Source organism: Leptonotus elevatus, chromosome 14, assembly GCF_054856555.1.
Source record: "Leptonotus elevatus isolate MCC_2025b chromosome 14, RoL_Lele_1.0, whole genome shotgun sequence".
Taxonomy (NCBI): Eukaryota; Metazoa; Chordata; class Actinopteri; order Syngnathiformes; family Syngnathidae; genus Leptonotus; species Leptonotus elevatus.
In genome coordinates, this window is record NC_141252.1 from 4,739,343 (window position 1) to 4,758,105 (window position 18,763).

The following is an 18,763-nucleotide window of genomic DNA, read 5'->3' on the forward strand; positions in this document are numbered from 1 at the left end:
TTAGCATGTCATTCCGTTTTTTCCCGCTCCAAGTATTTGCCTCTAAAAACGTTCACTGAATGTTAATTGGAATATTGTGCTGGCGTAGACTAAATGAACCGATGCAATGTCGTTATTTTGGCAGTACGGGTGCCAAATGAGGACACACATCAGGTGGCAGCAAAAGTGGGCGGGTGACGTGCTGCCTTCACGAATACCTCGTAAAACTGAACACGCGTCCAGCGTTGTCGGGCAACAAAGAATACTTAAAAACGCATGTCAGGCAGTGGAAGATTTGATGTGTTTTGACAGCAAAAGTGTTTGATTTTTGATTGATGTGAGTGACTATAGGTTATGTTTATGTAAAATAAGTCCAAGGCAGTGAAGAGTGGTGTTTTGATAAGCTAAAAGCAAAGGCGGCACGCCGAATTAGCAATAATATTTTGAAAATTATTTCACGCAGTATCCGGACGAGTCTTTTCTGATGTTGTTTTTAAATAAAGAACTATCCAAATTTGTGGTTGATATATTGGGAAAACTGCCCGTTTCACGTACGCCAGAAATACGATTATTTCTTATCAGTATTTTCTCTTTTGATTTGAAATTTACTTTTTATTTTTCTCGTGATGTTTTTAGTTTAGTTTATTTTTTTTATTTTTTTTTTGGGGGGGGGGGGTCAAATACCACGTTGAAGAAAAAGGGAATCCCGGTTTCGCCAAGCTGTGACGCTTTTTTTTATTTTCTTCCGACAACATTGAACGCACCACGGGGCCAGGGGCGGGTAGACGCTAACCGTGCAGTATGGCGGACGATGGAGACAGCTCGACCGCTCCACTCGACACCAGCGGCGGCCAGGACGCGGCGGAGGAGGCAGGCGGCGGCGGGGGGCTCGGCCTTGGCGGGATGCTGTTGAACGTCGCCGTGGTGTTGGCCGTGCTGGCGGCGTGCGTGGCGCTTTACCGCCGCTGGGCCAGGCGGCTCGGCGCGGACGGCGCGGCCCGTGGCGACGAGGCCTCGACGCTACCCAAGATGAGGCGGCGGGACTTGACGCTGGAGCAGCTGCGCGAGTACGACGGGCTCCGGAACCCCCGCATCCTCATGGCCGTCAACATGAAGGTGTTCGACGTGACCAGCGGCAAGAACTTCTACGGGAAAGGTGCGCGGACGTTTTGCCGCTTCCAGCTGTTCTCGCGCTTCCATGTCTTCAAGCACACAATCGGGCGTAAAGTAGCTTCGTGAATCGCGGGCTAGCCTCGCTCGTTTTTGGGGGGCTTTTGTCTTGTTTTGACTAGGGGTAGCTTTGAGCTAACGAGCTAGCACGACCACCAGAGACTTTGACCGTTAGTGCGCGTCGTAACACGTTAAAATGTGTGTTTAAAAATTCGAGATGTTGGTTTACGTGGCAACAATTAGCCGTAAAGTAGATTCGCGAATCGCGTTTTGGCCTCAATATCGTTATTTGTGGGGCTGTTATCTTGTTTTGAGTGGTGATAGCTAGGTGCTAACTTGTTAGCGTGACCACCCGGTGACTTTGTTGACGTTTGCTCTTGTATGAGCACTTTAAAATGTAGTATTATTTTTTTGGGAAATAAGAACTGTTTCTGTTTACGTGGCAATAATTGGGCGTAAAGTGCTTCGTGAATCTCGGGCTATTATCATCTCTTTTGGTTTTGAGATGAAGGGAGGTCTTTGGTCTCTTCTAAACGGGATGGATACGAGCACCTGAACGTTTGTGAACGTGCTACAACATAGCACACTTTTAAGACGCTCGTTTGCGTGGACGACATTTGACTGTTTGCGTGGCAACAAACCGAGCCAATGGCGCCAAGTTCGAGTCGGAAGGCTAACGTTAGCATGTTGACGTGCACACGCTTTTTGACGCGTTGGCGGTTGCCGTCTCGCCGCCTGCTGCTCTCATTTGAAATCCTAAAACAGGCTTGGAAGTTGAAAGCCTACTCGAATCCCTACTTTGCCCTTGAACCCCCAACACCTTCCTTGTAACCCTACTGTGAAATTGTAACCTTTGCAATAAACCCTAGCTCAGGGGTAGGCAAGTTGGGTCCTAGAGAGCCGCAGTCCTGCATGTTTTTGATGTCTCCCTCCTCGAACACAGCTGAGGCGCTCCTGCAGAACGTAATGATGAGATAATGATTTGAAACACCTGCGTTGGAGGCAGGAGACACCGAAAACGTGCAGGATTGCGGCTCTCTTGGACCCAACGTGCCTATCCCTGCCCTAGCTTGAAACGCTACTTTGAAACCATAACCCAGGTTTGTAAACCATTTTGAAACCCTTGTCTTGGGTTGATACATCAAACCTTCCGTGAAACCACTTGCCTTTAAACCCTATTTTGAAAGCTTGCTGAGAAACCCTATCTGGGAAGCTTAAATTGAAAGTGGTGCAGTTGGGAATGATTTAAAAAAAAAAAAGGTTTAACTACTTTTGAGTCAATCTGTCCTCTCAGCGCTGTATTTTTCAGACTGGATTCTATTCTTGTCTTCTCATGTGCTCTATGATGAATAGGTGAAGCTTTGTTTTTTTTGTTTGTTTTTTTTATGCCAAGAAACGCTCCCTAAAAGAGCAAAGACGCCCCATAGCGCATTCCAGTGCAGGAATGCGAGTTGCAGTTTATTAACACTTGATGTACCTGCACTCTGCAACTTAAATGTTTAAAAGTAATAATTTTATATATATATATATATATATATATATAGAGTGGTATGTGTGTTTGTTTCGTATCTATTCCAAATAATTTTTTAATCTCTCAACAACAGTCAGAATGAGATTAATGAAGTATAGAGTTGATCTCTTTTGAGTGTGCAGACGGAAAACATGTCAGCAAATGTTTATCTTCACACTTTCGGCACATCTAATCTTTATGCTGATACTGACACAAGCTTCGGCGACAGGCGTGTGTACGCTGTGGCACGGCTGCGTGCGTACTCTGCCCACTACAGTATGGAAAGCGAAAATTGGGATACTCTTGACACCAAATGTGGCCTTTGCACAACCGCGGCACGCCCTTTCCAGCTTGAAGAGTTTGTGCCTCCGAGCCAAATTCAGCCAAACTAATTCCGTTTTGTTGGAAATGCTTAATGGTTGTTTATCCCCCGTTTATTCAAAAACAAATTCCAGTTCCAACCTCCAATACATTTATAATGGCCGTTATATGCGTTTTCGAACATTATGAGAAGCACCATTTTGAGAAAGGGGATTTGTGAGGAGTTGTTTTTCTCTCTCTCGCGTCAGAGGGTCCGTACGGGATCTTTGCGGGTCGCGACGCGTCCCGAGGCCTCGCCACCTTCTGCCTGGGTAAAGACGCCCTGAAGGACGAGTACGACGACCTGTCCGACCTCAGCGCCGTCGAGATGGAGAGCGTCCGAGAGTGGGAGATGCAGTTCATGGGTAAGCCGCATATTCGCACCTCATCGTCTTGTCAACTTCACACAAAACGTCCTCTTTCATTCGGAAAAAAAGTTTCTCTTAATTCTCAAATATGAAAACAACATACCGCAACGTTGCAATTTTCTGACCTCATTTTTTCAGTTTGCCGATATTGCAATGAGGTCAAGCACTATTAATTCATTAAAAAACATAAAACAATAAAAAGGAAAAGAAAGATATGCTTGTGTCGATGTAATGCTTTAAAAATATGTATAAACATAATTACTATATATGGTTCTACTATAAATATATTTTTTCAAATCTTCATATATATATATATATATATATATACTTTGTTTTTTTGTTTTGTTTTTGATATTTAGATCGTTTAAAAAACAAAATAATTTAGGCTGGCTTTCTTTTTTTGTGTGTAGATTGTGTATTCTTTTGAAATGATTTTGTGTAGTTTAAATGTTATTGTTTTGATAGTTTATTTCCTTCATTTTAGTATTGTGGATGTTTTTGTTTAGTCAATGACATTTTGAAAATGTTCAAATTATTACAATATTTTGTTTCATTCTAATTTAGTTTCTATTTTTTGATTTAATCTTTTTCACATGTAATGTAAATGTCACATTTTTATCATTCCCCTTGCATAATTAAATGCTCCGCTTTGATTGTTTTATCTTAAAATTTAAGTATTTATTATAATTTTTTTGGTTAATTAAAAAAAAATCTGCTTTTGGGTGTATTTTTATTTTATTTTATTCCAAAAATCTTGCATTTAGTAAATGTTGTTTTGTTTTAATTTCTTTAATTAAATTAAAATGTGATCTTCTCAAATGCAAATGCATTTTTGCGGTGCTTTTTCGTGTGGTCATAATGAAGGTGTTTATTTATTATCATCATCATATATGTATTTTAAATTTATTACATATTTAATTGTTTGACTTATTTTGTTGTCTTTCTTGGTATATTATAAGCTGTGTGTGTTTGAATGTCATAATGAATGATGACAATTGCGTCTTGCTGTGTTGTGCCCGTTCCAGAGAAGTACGACTACGTGGGCCGGCTGCTGAAGCCCGGCGACGAGCCGTCCGAGTACACGGACGAGGAGGACATCAAAGACATCAAGGAGCACCCCAAACACGACTGACTGCTTCCTTACTCCCTAATTTCCTTCCTTCCTTCGTTCCACCTCCCGAACCCCGACCTCAAATCACCCCCCCCCCCCCCAGTTGGATTGCCGCCATCTTGGGCCCTCTCTCTCTCCCTCTTCTTGTGGACGGGCTTCAGGAAAACGTGTTCTTTTTAATCTCTGGCTCACATCTACACTTGCTTGTGACGACCTGTCAATCAAGCCATCTGTCAATCATTTCACCCCCTTGGGGCACCGACCGATGTGGCAGTACCAAAGGTGCGAGGTAGGGCGGCGCTCTCCCCTTGTTTATGCCCGGTATCGTATGGGGGGGGAGGGGATCAGGGAGGGGGGTTAAAGGGAAGTTGATTGGCGTTCCTAATCAATCGATTCAGTTGTTTACAAGCCGGCTACAAGTCTGTAGGCACCCCGCCCCCTCCCCAATCCCTTTCGTGGTCCCCTTTGAAAAATCGGAATGGTCCAAGTATTAGTCGTGCCTTATTTGCTTTGTCGTCCCTGGTGGAAAAGCCGCCCCCGCCCCACCCAAAAAGGCACACGCTGATTAGTCCAAGTTACCGACTTGTAAATAACTAGCGCTAAGGACTCAAGTCAGTCAGTCAGTCAGTGTTCCATCTGCCATCTTCACTTAGTCCACAATTTTCTTTCTTTTTCTTCCGCCAAATCACCCCCTCCCCTTCCACTTTCTGTGTGTGTGTTAGTTTGAGGGGGAATGTTGCTGACGGTGTACATAATAAACAATATCCATGGTTTTCTTCAAGCATGCGCAACACAACCGCGAGTTGGGCCCCTTTGCCACCGTGTTACGTATTTAATGTCAGCTGAGTGTGTGTGAGTGTGTGAGAGAATGTTTGTGTGCGTGTGTTTGCGCGCCAGGCAGGAAGGGATTTGTTCATGCAAAATAAATGGTTTGGTTAAGAATGGATTCTTTGTCTGCTTTATTTGCCCCGACAAACATGAAATTAGTTACCCGTGCAGATGAATTTTTTAGCAATCAGATGCTAACATGCTAATGCTAAAACATGGTTGTTCAATAAGTAAATGCCACTCGATGGCGTATTGTTATTCTGACGTCTTCCCTGTATGACTTTAATGGGTGAGTCATTTGAATGTAATCGCCGTGTTCATAGATGATTGGTAATCGATTGCTAATGTCTGTTTCTTGGTTGCTAATCCCCCTAGTCCCAATAAGACGGCAAGCCGAAAGGAAAGGAGGAAGAGCGGCACGACTGTCTTGCGGCTGCGAAGTGAGTAGTTTGACTTTCCGTGAGTCTGGCTGACTCATTTTTGCTTGCACTGGTACGACCGGTAAACATTTCCAAACTGCCTGTTTGCCACACTTTGACCCGAGAATGGAGCAAGTACATAAAATAACTTAAAACGCCACTAGGTGACAGTATCGACATAGAGGGCCTTTCCACTGTTGGAACTTCAACTAAGTTTTGTAGAACTTTTAAGAGCTCCTGCTCTTCACATATTTGTTCCAGTTAATGAAAACTGCAACTAGACATTTAGTTAATAAATTATAACAAATGAATGGATGTACTTTTGGTTGCATAATGAGAGCCCCCCCCCCCCCCTAAAACGTGTTAAAAATATTTCTCATTTATTGAACAATTTTACATAAGCATTTAGCTTGTTTTTATTATTGAGAAACTTAACACATACACAAGCATAATTTGTATTGCTAAAATACAAATTTACATATGCATTTGACATTAGGGTATTAAATAATGGGTTAATATTTTTAAAAAATTTACAAAGCTAGATTTTGATTGCAGAATCAAAGACAAAATGAGTGGAGTGAAGTCGTTTATTTTGTGTAAAGAAAAATGAGAATGAAGCTGAAATTTGTTGTTTGCACGTGGAAATAAATGTTTGTATTCAGTACAGATTAAACTCCAACACAAGCAAAAACAAACGAGAGAATTTTATGAACAATATATTACAGGGCAGACACTGCCCCCTGGTGGAAAAGAATGGAACATCATCCGGTCGTGGCTCTTAAGACTTTTTGTATTCGATTCTTTCCACTTTGACGTCATCTCCGATCAGCTGGTAGACGTACGTCACCACCGTGGACGCCTGGATGTCCATCAGCACGAACGACGGGATTATGTTGCTACAAAACAAGACCAGAAAAACGTGATCCCGTTTCTACCAAGCGACCACGCGAATCTCGTGGTACCTTTCTAGCGCGCTGTAGGCTCCGGTGGCGGAACCGGGGTTGATGTAGAACTTGTTCTCGTTCTCAAAGGCCTCAAACTTGTGCGTGTGTCCCGAGATGAGGATGTCCACGTCCAGCTGCCTCTGGAGCAGCGCCAGGCTGGCCATGTCCCCCCACGGGATCACCTGGTGGCCGTGGATCAGGCCGATCTTGAACTGGCCCACCGTCACCACCTTCTGCTCCGGGTAGTTCAGGTTCTGGAAAAGACACGTGCAAAACCTGCTTGCAAGATGGCTCGCCTGCCCCTTTCACACAGCTACGGTGTGGACTGTGCGATCCATCGGAATGCATCTAGTTTCAATTCTGACACTCCACGACAAAATCGTAAACAAAAATAAAATATTCATACTCATTTTGAGTTGTTTCAATGTATATATTTGCACCTTTTTAAAATAATTGGATACATTTGGTTTCATCCAAAAGGAACTTGCACGTTAGCGTTTCAAATAGGGATAGACATGATCCACGCCGATATTGGGTATTTTGACGAATTTCACTATCTGTCATTTAAAAAAAACTAAAAAACAGGCAGACGATGAAAGGTCAAATCTAAAACCATTTTCATCTCATGGACTAGTTATTTACATTTTTATGAGAGAAACCCAGGAACCTTCTGAACCATTTTTTCCTTTGACATTAAAACAAAGAAATGTGAAAGTTTAAGATTTCAGGTATTTTTACATTTTGGGAAGAAAATATTGACTGTAATTGTTTAAGTTTCTGTTGATCTTTTTAAGACATATTGATAACCTTGGGAGCTCCCTGAACTTTTTGTTAGAAATGTAAAAGGATGTCTATTGTCTAAGACAAACCAAAAACCTACATTTTGAAAAGTCTGAAAATTTGTTCAATAAACATGTTTGAAGACATTACAACAGTCAAGATTGGCATTTGTATTTGAATTTCCCGCCAATATTTGAGTTATCGGCCTCCTTGACTACGAATAATTGGTATCGGCCCATCTCTCGTTTCAAAGAATTTGATGTTGAAACATTTTGTTTTGTACCCAAAAAATTAAAAAATGACCGTCTTTATGGTGATTTCAATTATGACTAAAATAATCCTGATGAATATTTTCTTCATAACCGAGCAGCCCTCTGGCCGACGTATTTGTGTGTGAAAGGCACAGGGTGAAAAATCCCAGATCGGTCTCGGATGCTGCAATTTTGCAGAAAGCCACTAGAAACTGCGAAGACTTTGAAAACGTGTGACTCCACGGACCGAATGACCTGTGACCTTTCGTGGAGAGAGGCCAGCCTTCACCCGGCGGCGTGAACGATTGGCCTCGGAAGGGTTAGCTCAGCTTTGGACCACGCCGTACCGACCTCGTCAAAGTCCCCGCGTACGATGTGGACGTCCCCGGCGAGCGTCTTCAGGTAGTCGTAGCTCTCCTTGGTGCACAGGTTCCCCGTGCACAGGATGTGTTGGATCTTTCCCGGCACCAGAAGCTTCTTGAACTTGGCCGGCAGCGTGTTGCAGCGGTGCGGGATGTGCAGGTCGCCTAGCACCAGGACCAACTGCGTGAAAAGGGTACGACTCAGAAGGTGTTTCGGGAAGAACACAAGTGGGCGAGGAAGCTCTCCCTGAGGGACACCCAGGCACAAACGCCCTTGCTTTTGAGCGAGTCCAAAGCCGAGTGAATTGGCTGTCTGAGCGACAACTGCTTGATATTCGCGCCATTGTTTTGTTACTCGTGTCTTTGATGGACAGCTGAGCGTCAGACAGCCAATAGGAGACCAGATGAAAGTCAAGATTTGGATTGACAAGTCGTCACACGGCGCAAAAGCCCACACAAAACGTCACGGCGCCGTCGTCTCATGAAGCAGCAGCAACCAACGCGAAAGAAGCTCCAACAACCTGACGTGCGCTTTTCCTCAAATAGTGGACTGACGTCATGCCAACCTCCAGTTTCAATCGTTTGGATTTCTTGCTACTCGGGTTCTACTCGGGTTCTAGTCAGCACTGCAGACAACGCCCAAAGGATTCTTCTTTTGACCCTGAGAAATGATCCTACATCTAAATTTAGACAACAGTTCCCCTGCGATCCGAACGCCGTGGTCTTCCAAAAGGTTTGACAAAGCCAACACCCACCTCAAATTCCAGGAAAGTGCTACTAACTCCATCGCAAAGTTACCTGGACCTGTTCACAGTACCAGCTCTCTTATTGGCTCTTCTGATCCATTTAGCCTGGAGCTAGTTTCAATTGAGTTCTGGCTTGGCTTCTTGCCGTTGAAATGTTGCAGCAGCTGATGTTTTCCAAAAGTAGTCATCGGTTTGGAGTGAGGCATCCAACAGAGCTCAGGCCACTATTTGAGGATACGCGGCAGACTTGGGGAACCTTGACAACACCTTGGGCACCTCGTTAGCATCACATGAGCATTTTGAGCTAACAACCTACTGTTAGCTTACGGCTAAATCATCAAAAAGATTTTACCTGATGATTGGCACTATATGAATAAAAAGATTCAATAGAATTAAATAGAACGGATAGTCAGATTGCTGCTCCATGCTGGGATGTGTAATTGGTCAGGTTGCATTTTGGGGGTGTGGCTTAGCAGAAGCTATTAGGTTCCCCATCTCTGTACCCAGTCTTACTAAAGCTAATTGGGGAACCATTTTTGCATAAAATGATCCCCCAACAAATGTAATTTTTTTGTCAACGCCGCCTTCATTAGTGTGAAAGTGCATTGTGTCATGTAAAAACAAACACACACAAAAAACCCATCAAGTTTGAATGTTGGTTCTGTTGGATACTGCAGACCTCCACAGTTTGGTGTTAGCGAGCCAGGCGACAACAAGTGGCATCCACAGCGGGGCACTTACCCGGTGACCAGCCTAGTTGATTGGAGACAGGCAAGCGGGATGGAAGAAGCGAATATGTGCGTGGATAGAATGACACAAGGAAGGAAACATTATTTCAACAAAAACAAAAAATGCTTTTCAAGGTGATGAAAGAGAGACAAAGACAATTGAGAGAAGAAAAATGGGGGGGGGGGGTTGAAATTAGAAATCAAACGTGAATGGATAAACAAATTAAGGTTAATAAAAACAAAATAGTTTTACAATGTGATTCTTTCAGCTGTTAATAGTTAGCGGTCGTTTTCTAACAGGGGTTAGCAAATTGCAAATAGCAAAGGAATTAATAAATGTGACAGGCCATACTTTGGCCACCATCGTTGTCGGGCATTCATACAAGACAGTTGAACACGTTAGCGACCACATTTAAAAGTTAATGAGTGCATGTTTAAATGAAATGATTAGGTTAGATGAAATCACTCCGATGCTGCGCTGCATCTTGCATCAAACATGAGCAGTCGCGCCTGTTAGCTTGTTAGCACAACGAGCTAACCACTTCCAACAGGAAAGAAAAAGTCACGTTAGCGTCAAAGTTGCGCCACGCACACAAGATGTCGATTGAAATCGCAGCATAACAAAACGCCTCGATGGCTTCGTTTGACATTGAAAGTGAGTTTATGTCCTTCAATTTGAAAATTGGTGACACTAAAGCGCGCAAGCTGTCATGTGACCAACGAGCCATCTCGGACTTGAGGCGTCACCAAAAAAGAAAAAGGAAAATAAATCACATCGTTTTACACCCGCCGAAAGCACAACGTCGCCCGCGTGTCCGCCACCGAGTCATCTACGAACAACCTGCGTAAAATGATGCTCTAAAATGTGAAACATGGTTTCTTTTGGGACGATTGCTTCACACTCACCATCTTCAATTCCGCTGTTTGTGCTAGTCAAGTTGAGGAAGCGCGTATGTACGTACGTATCTGCATGCGTCTTACGTCACGCTGTCAGCCAATGAGAAACGACAACAGGACTAAAGTAAAGTCATTTACTGTAGTTTTTATTTCCTTTTTGTCGTTTCAAAACAAAAGCAAGTGACAGGTTGAAACGTGGGATTATTTAAAAAATATATATTTTAAATTTATTTTACGCAAATCTCGATTATATTCTTCCCAGTTTCCTTGCCCCTGTTTGTTCTGTAGACTTTATTATGTTTCTGCACTCTTTAGCATTTTTAACGCGACACTTATTTTGGCACAAACCGTCAATTCCGGAAGTAATATCATATGCCGCGTTATACGCCTTGGAAACATCTCGGTGGTTAAAGCGACGTGTGGAGCGAGCTGCGCTACTTCCAGAACATTCTAGAGGTAATGTGCTACTGGTGTTCCCCTACATCTGGTACACTTTACCCGGCTCCTCGCGGCACAAATTACACGGTCGCAGGTTGACCGAGCAAACACGGCGTGCTAAAAGCAGGGTGGGTTAAACTATTTATTATATTACGATATTTTCATTTTTTCGGCGTCGACGGCGCCTTGCTAGTTAACGACGTCACAGCTCTTCGTCCCGTTAGCATCTGGGCTCAGACTATTTCCTGTCGATTAGGGTACGGGCTATTTCCTGGCGTACGTTGGTCGATTTCACTTTAAATTCTGGATTCAGGGCAAGATGAGCATATTGGCGGTTATCTTTCGGGTCAGTCGTGGCTAATTAGTTGTGGTATACTGTGGAAAATCGGGTCGTATGTGACGCAAGAACACATGCGACACTTGCGTAAGAGTCATTCCTCCATTTAGAGCTTACGGGGAAAAGCCCGCAGCCCGTCACAACTCGTCGTCGAGATTCGGCCAAATTTAACACCACACTCGATGTTTTGCGTGTACAACTGTTTTTACAGTCGAAAATAACGCCTCTCTCCTTCCGTGTTGAAAGGTCTCTCCGCCAGAGGACGTTTTTGGATACAGCGGCCCGCGTGTCTGGTCAACACCTTCGCCCCCCTGCCATCATCTTTTCTCCGCAGTATCTTAAAAAAAACGCGAGAGAGGCCCCCCTCCTCCTTCCTCGTCCTCCTCCCCGTAATACAGCACCCGAGAAGCCTGCTGCAATCGATACAAGACCAGCGGCAGTCATCGACATCGTTCACTGCGCCTCTTGGGACGATCAGCGTTGTGTTTATGTCTTTATTTTGCGAAAACGGTAAGTCGCAAATGACGATTTGAGTGTTTTATAAGCAACGTTCTTAACACGAGCGTGTGAGTGGAATTAACATCATGGCTACGGGCGCTATCTGTTTAGTGGGCGCTATCAAAATGGCGCCTCCCATTCACTCGAGTGCATTGGCTGCATGACGCACTATGCGCCAAGATAGCCAGGCTAGGCTAATGAGCTAAGCTAACTAACATGCCTGCCCCCTGAAATGGCTTCTGGGATCACAGCCAGCGCTGGATTTAGTGGCGTCCGTGTGAAAATAGACGGCTGGCCGTCAAACTAGTTTAGTACTTGTCACCAATTTAGCATTAGTAAGGGCCTACATGTGTATGAGTTCCTAACAAGAGCTGGCCTTGTGTGGGATCGTTCCACTACCATCCCTTACCCCGCCATACTTTTGCCCTTGCACAATGACGGGCCTTTACAAACATATTTAGCTCTTTTTTGTTTTCACAGCCACTGTCAGGGTAAATCTGTCTTTTGTTCTTTTCTTTTGGCCTAATCTGCCTTCGTGTTCACTTTTGGTCAGCAGATTCTTTTTGCGTGTATGTATGAGAACAGGAGCTTTACTGCTGTTGTGTCAAACTTGCTTTGCATACACCGCAATTTAAACTCAAGTGTGCTGGACAGCTATATTTGTGTGGTTATTAGCTAGAAATAATTTCATTTACATTAAGACAATTTTCACTTGGACCTTTAAATTTTGGTATGAAATGAACTATTCTACATTTTCAAATTGAATCAGGGTGCCCACAGGCCCTTCAAAGCCAAACGGCATAACTTGTGTATAGTCTTCAATTTGATTAGATATTACGTTTGAAATGAAATTTTCTTCTTTCAACCTTCATATACCTTGTTTTCAGTCTCTTTTTGTGGTTTTGTAGTGAAAACAAAATCTGGTAAATTTTTAGATTGGGTTAGGGTTACTCTGTCCTGTGCTGGATCACAGAGGTTGCGGGTGGGTGTGGACTGGATCTTCTTTACTTAATTGCTCAGCACTTCCCTTTGGTGAATTGGTCAGCACTTTCTTTTGATGTGTGCGCGTGCGGGAACAGAAGCCGTCCAGTGACACTAAGCCCACTGTGCTCACACAGTCAAACGGCAATAATTGAAGGTGGTCCTGTTGGCTTTTTATAGTTTGAGCTCACAGCAGGTTGGCCAACTCAACCTTGAAAGGGCCTCCAGGGAGTAGGTTGTGTAAAACTGACTTTAATGACTGGTGAACAATTGGGAAATATTTTATTTATTTATTTATTTTTTTACCTTTTGTGATGTCATAGGTCTTTCAATATAGAAAGCTCATACACAGACACCCAATACATTTGACTTGGGCTATGTTCGAGTCAAATACTGATTTTGAATTTGCTGGAAGTGCTCCAGAGACATTCTTAGCCTTAAACTTGTTAGAATGGTCAGGCAAGTGGATTTGTCGGATTAAGGTAATTATGCTGCAAACAAAGTCAAACGATTTTGTGTAACTCTGAAGGTCAAAGTTGCACCTGGGCGTTTCTCTTGTGTCATACTGTATGAATGGTAAAATTATTATTATTATTATTTTTTTTATGTTAATGAAAGAGTGTTTTGGTCTGACTGGTGCGTTTGTTTGTGTTTCAGAGCTGTTGCGCAGCCGTTGGAACCTGTGTGGTGGAAACTTAGCCTTCAAGCGGGGAGCTTGCGGCCACAGCGGCACGGCGTTTTTCATGTCAGAGACTGAGCGCGCTTGCAGTCGTTTATGTCATCCCCTCTTTTCCAGACAGAAGATCCCGGAAAGTCCCCAATCACGATCCTCTTATCTCACTGATAGTAGCGCCGCCCGCGTCGTCCAGCCAACATGTCTGTCAATGTCAACCGCAGCGTGTCGGACCAGTTCTACCGCTACAAGATGCCCCGTCTGATCGCCAAGGTACCGAGCCCGACCGCTGTTGTCGGGACCGATGAGCCACAGTTGCATTAATTTTTAATTTGGCATTTTTCTTCAGGTGGAAGGAAAAGGGAATGGAATCAAGACGGTCATTGTCAACATGGTCGATGTTGCAAAGGCGCTGAACAGGCCTCCAACATGTACGTGCCTTTTTTTTGTATTCACTAAAGCAATTTGTGATGGACTTAAACGTTAAAGCACAAAGAACGTCTTGAATACTGAGGAAGAATAACGTTGACCACCATATTTCCAGTTTTTTTTAAATTATTATTATTATTATTATATTGAAGTTTCCCATTTGTCTCTTGGGCAGACCCGACCAAGTTTTTTGGCTGTGAACTCGGCGCTCAAACGCAGTTTGATACCAAAAACGACCGTTACATCGTCAACGGCTCGCACGAAGCCAACAAGCTGCAGGACATGCTGGACGGGTTCATCAGAAAGTTTGTGCTGTGTGCCGAGTGCGACAACCCAGAAACGGACCTGGTAAATGATCAACCCGAAGCCAAAAATTAATTCTGCAGCGCAACATTCAAATTCAATTATAATTTCAATTATTACACTCCACAATTACAAAATTGGCATAATTATAGTGTTTCCAAGAAATGTATTTGTCTTAATATTGTTTTACGTTTAAACATTTTCTTGTTTTGCACCAAAAAACAAATGATCGTCTCGATTGGTGTTTCAAGTATTACCAAATTAATCATGATTAATATTAGGGATAGAGCGATTATCGGCCAGGCCAATATTTGGCATTTTGATAAATATCGGAAGGCAGATAAAGCTGCTATCTCACTGAGCGGTGAACGTAGTGAATTTGGGGTTCTTATCAGGATTTGGAAGATGTTCACAGATGGCTTTTACTTGTCACAAAGACATTTTGAACATATTCAGGCCATTTTCCACCGTCTGCGAAGAACTTTTGAAATCTTTTACGAACCCTGATGAAAACCCCAAATGAGCGACATTCGCATGCATTTGTTGCTCCGTGAGATGCAGGGAACTTTCATTTGGGGATTTGTTTAAATTTCCACTTTATAAAAATGATGCTGACACTTGGGGCTCCCTACACTTCTTATTAAAAAAATTTTTTTAAATAAATGTTGACATTTTGGAAATACTTTAGAGTAGAAAACTTTCGGGAACCATTTACTTGTTTTCGTATGTAATTTATCTTAACACATGCTGATGACCTTGAAAGTTCCCTGCAATTTTTGTCAAATTTTTAAACAAAGCTCTCAATATAGTTTAAAATTCAAAGAAAATGTTTTTTTTTAACACTAATATTTTCTCTTTTACTGCAAATGAATATCTGATTGAAATATCGGTTATTGTCCTCGACTACTGATAATCTGTATGGGTCCTGAAAAAGCTAATATTTTCGAGCAGCCCTTTGCTGAGGTGAAGTTTAGTTTTGATTTGCTTGCGTTCCCTCGCAGAACGTGAACCCCAAGAAGCAAACCATCGCCACGGCGTGCAAGGCGTGCGGGTACCGCGGCATGCTCGACACCAGGCACAAACTCTGCACATTCATCCTCAAAAACCCACCAGGTGAGACCACACCCTTCAAGATGATCAGCCAAAGTTGCGTGATCACCAAAATGCGCTCCCCTCACGCCAGCAGAGGCCAGCGAAAGCGGCTCCACCACCGCCAAGAAGGACAAGGAGAAGAAGAACCGCAAGAAGGACAAGGAGAACGGCTCTGGAAGCGGAGAAGCCGGAAACCAGGAGAACATCGACGCTCCCGACGCGGTGGTGCGTGCGCTCACCGTCCTCCCCGGCCGGGGACTCGCCGGCTTTAGTGCGCCGGCTCACGTTTGCGTCCGTTTCAGGACGGAGAGGACGACGACGACGACTGGGGGGAGGAGACCACCAAGGAGGCTCAAAGGAGGCGAATGGAGGAGATCAGCGACCACGCCAAGAACCTGACACTCAGCGAGGATCTGGAGAAACCTCTGGAGGAGAGAGTCAACCTCTTCTACAATTTTGTCAAAGTCAGTTTCACGATGAGTCGAACAAGGTCTTGTAATGATTCATGAATGATCCGAAATAGTTGTTTGATGATTGATTTATTGGTGCACACCCCTCGTCCACTTCAGGTCGTGTTACTAAATGGCTGTGGCTTGTATAAATGTGTTGATTTAGCTTCAATTAGCTAGCTTTAGTTTCAAAGGGGGGGTCAAATAATCAACATCGATTGGTTTTGATTCATTAAACCATGAATCTGTGTTTTTAATATCTTGTTCCCATAAATTTATAAGAAAATATAATTTTAAAGGCAGTGTTTTGTATTTTACTTTTTTCTTGACATTTATTCACATGAATTTTTCTTACATTTTTGTAAGACTTGACTTACTGTACTTAAAGACAATTCAGAATCTTTTTAATTTCTATTTACAATTTAAAAAGAATTAGGAAAATATTTTCATCTCGGTGATGCCAATGTTTGCCTAACACTTAAATGATTATAACACTAAATCAATGAACCAGTTACTTCCTCTGCAAAGTTTAATTTGGAATTTTTATTATCTCCTCGATATTTAAGAAAACTTGATGTTCTATAATCTATATTGGATTGAAGTGAATCGAATCATCGGGGGAAAAAAATCTAAATTGGATGCAACTGAACTCTTATGGATCAAAATCAAATTGATTGAGCAAATTAAAACCGATACCCAGCCCTAGAAAGTACATGTTAAAATGCTTTGAACCATGTGTTGTTTTTTTTTTTTTTTTTTTTTTTTCCCAATTCAAGTATTTGGTGACCGAATAACAATGAAGTGCATTGCTGCAAAACTGCACTTGGAACCGTTTGCATCTATAAAAAAAAAAAAAAAAACGCCGCTCGCTGTGATTTGCAGCAAAGGAAGGAGAACGGCACGGTGGACGCGGCCGACAAGGAGATCCTGGCCGAGGCGGAGCGTCTGGACGTGAAGGCCATGGGCCCGCTCATCCTCAGCGAGCTGCTCTTTGACGACAACATCCGCGAGCAACTCAAGAAGTACAAGCGACACTTCCTGAGGGTGCGTCCAAACCTCACAACGGCTTTTCGGCGGGGTGGGGGGGCTGGGCGGCTACCGGTCTCGTTCGGCCCCTCCTTACTCAGTTTTTGCTGAAATCATTTCCTGTACAGGAGTTTTTGTAAAAGCCTGGCAAGATAAGAAGAGACTTTATAATTGCAGGAAGTTGTTTTAATTCATGTTCTCATCTCCTCTCGACTAACATTCGTATCGTCATTCCAAGTGAGTTTAGCGAGCGGCGTGACGAGCTCGCTCTTCCCTTTTTTGTTCTCAGTTCTGCCACAACAACAAGAAGGCTCAGAAGTACCTGCTGGGCGGCTTTGAGTGCGTGGTCAAGCTGCACCAAGTCCAGCTGCTGCAGAGGGTCCCCATCATCCTCAAGGACATGTACGACGCCGACCTCCTGGAGGAGGACGTCATCTTCGCTTGGGCCGAGAAGGTGACGGCGTCAACGTTTTTGTCGTCATTTTTAATGTCTTTTTTCAAAAACACATTTGACTTGTATGGCAACCAATCAATTTATCGGTGCGTTTTAACATGAATCCCGTGACACACGAGGACTGAAAACTCCCAGCGCTTCTGTGGTGTCATTGGTGTAAATGTTGCTGGCGTCACTTTGCAGGTTTCCAAAAAGTACGTCTCCAAGGAGCTGGCCAAGGAGATCCACGCCAAGGCGGCGCCCTTCATCAAGTGGCTGAAGGAGGCCGAGGAGGAGAGCGAGGGCAGCGACGAAGACGACGAGCAAGAAGATGAGAATGTCGAGGTGAAAATCGCTCCGTTTTTTGTTTTCTCTGTCAATTAGTCACGTTGCATTAAAGTGTTAAATTTGATCAAATATTTTCTAAATTAACCTGTGTTGGTTGTTAAATTGTTTCTTATAGCGGACTTTTTTGTTTTTGGGTAACATTTGCCCTTGTCCCATCTCTCACCACCAGGTGGTTTATTCCTCTTCGGCCCGTGAGCTCAAAGTGGAGACTGTGAAAGTGGAGAAGCCGGCGAAGGACGAGGAAGACATCGATATCGATGCTATTTGAGATGCTCAGAGAATAATATTGATGAAAATGATGCTTTCTTGTGTTTTTGTTTTTTTTTGTGGCTTTGACTCACAATTTTGAAATGGCTGAATCCCTTAACTCCTGCCACTCTGTAACCCCACCCACCCCGCTTTGAGGCATGTTCACATAACCTAGCGCGCTAAGCTAATTGGCTGCACTTCCACTCTTGTCACGTTGATGTGCGTTCAAGCCTTGAAATATGACACGAGTTTCTGCGGCGCTCGTTTTGGGAGAACTTTTAATCATGCCTGTTTTTGGGGATCATTGCAGTGCACTTTTTTTGGTCCCTCGTATTTTTCCAGTCAATAAAGAAAAATTAATGTTTTTGCTATCCACAACTACTGCCTTCAATCTGATTGGTTACTAGTATGCCAGGAAGTGAATTATGATTTTACATCATGACTATGTTGGACAACAGTCAAAAAACTGCATAACTCCCAACAATACAATAAACAGCAATTTAATCGGGATTGCTAAAAATGTAGTGGACAAGTGACAGAACAGTGGTACAGTAGTAGATGGATGGTGCTGTTGCGCTGCAATTATTAATTTCTTGGCGATAGTGCCGTTTTAAATGGTAGAACAAGAAATATGCAACCATTGCTATTAGATTCAAAATGACTAAAGCACACACCAGACAAGTAAAATGGAAAATAATTTTATATACTGTGAAAACCATTAGTAATACTCCACATCCCTGCTTACTGATATTTTTCTCCCCAATTACTGTACTGCGTAATGGCTGTCAGTTTGTGGATTGTTTTTCGCGGGCTGGCCAGGTCCGTAGTCCCCGCAAACATGCATGTTGTGTGGCAACATAAACAGCACACATGCTGCACTGTTTTATTCTGGGCATTCCTTGATGCTCTGTTGTCTGGAGTTTGAATATAAATAACACACACGTCAACTTGTGTTTGAAGCTTAAATTAAATGTTGACTGTGGGAATTTGAGTGACGACCGGAAGCCAAAAGGTCAACCGGTTTGCTGACTTCCGCTTGGCGACCTCCTCGGCC

The 18,763-nt window shown here is 43.3% G+C and overlaps 3 protein-coding genes across 7 annotated transcripts; 2 read left to right on the forward strand and 1 right to left on the reverse strand.

The window, feature by feature from the left end:
* Window positions 1–741: 741 nt before the first annotated feature.
* On the forward strand, window positions 742–5,444 carry pgrmc2 (progesterone receptor membrane component 2). Its single transcript, XM_086094571.1, has 3 exons — window positions 742–1,135; window positions 3,229–3,384; window positions 4,413–5,444. The coding sequence occupies exons 1-3, from the start codon at window positions 781–783 to the stop codon at window positions 4,517–4,519; spliced, it is 618 nt and encodes a 205-aa protein (XP_085950697.1). The 5' UTR covers window positions 742–780; the 3' UTR covers window positions 4,520–5,444.
* Window positions 5,445–6,318: 874 nt separating this feature from the next.
* On the reverse strand, window positions 6,319–10,544 carry vps29 (VPS29 retromer complex component). Of its 2 annotated transcripts, XM_086094572.1 has the most exons (5): window positions 10,463–10,533; window positions 9,570–9,581; window positions 8,072–8,263; window positions 6,708–6,943; window positions 6,319–6,641 (listed from the first exon to the last, which is right to left on the reverse strand). In XM_086094572.1, exons 1-5 carry the CDS (start codon window positions 10,463–10,465, stop codon window positions 6,524–6,526), a joined length of 561 nt encoding a protein of 186 aa, XP_085950698.1. In that variant the 5' UTR covers window positions 10,466–10,533; the 3' UTR covers window positions 6,319–6,523. The 2 variants fall into 2 exon arrangements, with proteins under 2 accessions (XP_085950698.1, XP_085950699.1); XM_086094573.1 differs by lacking the exon at window positions 9,570–9,581 and having other exon boundaries at window positions 10,463–10,544.
* A 227-nt stretch (window positions 10,545–10,771) lies between these two features.
* On the forward strand, window positions 10,772–18,087 carry eif5 (eukaryotic translation initiation factor 5). 4 transcript variants are annotated; one of them, XM_086095261.1, is made up of 13 exons: window positions 10,866–11,019; window positions 11,475–11,738; window positions 13,365–13,452; window positions 13,555–13,653; window positions 13,730–13,811; window positions 13,985–14,157; window positions 15,114–15,225; window positions 15,296–15,429; window positions 15,507–15,668; window positions 16,536–16,697; window positions 16,969–17,133; window positions 17,317–17,457; window positions 17,630–18,087. In XM_086095261.1, the coding sequence occupies exons 4-13, from the start codon at window positions 13,582–13,584 to the stop codon at window positions 17,726–17,728; spliced, it is 1,302 nt and encodes a 433-aa protein (XP_085951387.1). In that variant the 5' UTR covers window positions 10,866–11,019; window positions 11,475–11,738; window positions 13,365–13,452; window positions 13,555–13,581; the 3' UTR covers window positions 17,729–18,087. The 4 variants fall into 4 exon arrangements, with proteins under 4 accessions (XP_085951386.1, XP_085951387.1, XP_085951385.1 ...); XM_086095260.1 differs by having other exon boundaries at window positions 10,772–10,909; window positions 13,365–13,653; XM_086095259.1 differs by having other exon boundaries at window positions 13,365–13,653.
* Window positions 18,088–18,763: the final 676 nt, after the last annotated feature.

Bases quoted from the DNA above. Each gene is read 5' to 3' on its own strand.
- vps29 (XM_086094572.1), bottom strand. The intron at 6,944-8,071 runs GTCGGTACGGCG...TGTCTTTTCCAG, and splicing joins TACGCGGGGACTTTGACGAG to AACCTGAACTACCCGGAGCA. The intron at 6,642-6,707 runs GTACCACGAGAT...CTTGTTTTGTAG, and splicing joins GCCTACAGCGCGCTAGAAAG to CAACATAATCCCGTCGTTCG.
- eif5 (XM_086095260.1), top strand. From the start codon at position 13,582: ATGTCTGTCAATGTCAACCGCAGCGTGTCGGACCAGTTCTACCGCTAC. The intron at 14,158-15,113 runs GTAAATGATCAA...GTTCCCTCGCAG, and splicing joins ACAACCCAGAAACGGACCTG to AACGTGAACCCCAAGAAGCA. The intron at 16,698-16,968 runs GTGCGTCCAAAC...TTTTGTTCTCAG, and splicing joins ACAAGCGACACTTCCTGAGG to TTCTGCCACAACAACAAGAA.
- pgrmc2 (XM_086094571.1), top strand. From the start codon at position 781: ATGGCGGACGATGGAGACAGCTCGACCGCTCCACTCGACACCAGCGGC. The intron at 1,136-3,228 runs GTGCGCGGACGT...CTCTCGCGTCAG, and splicing joins CAAGAACTTCTACGGGAAAG to AGGGTCCGTACGGGATCTTT. The intron at 3,385-4,412 runs GTAAGCCGCATA...TGCCCGTTCCAG, and splicing joins GTGGGAGATGCAGTTCATGG to AGAAGTACGACTACGTGGGC.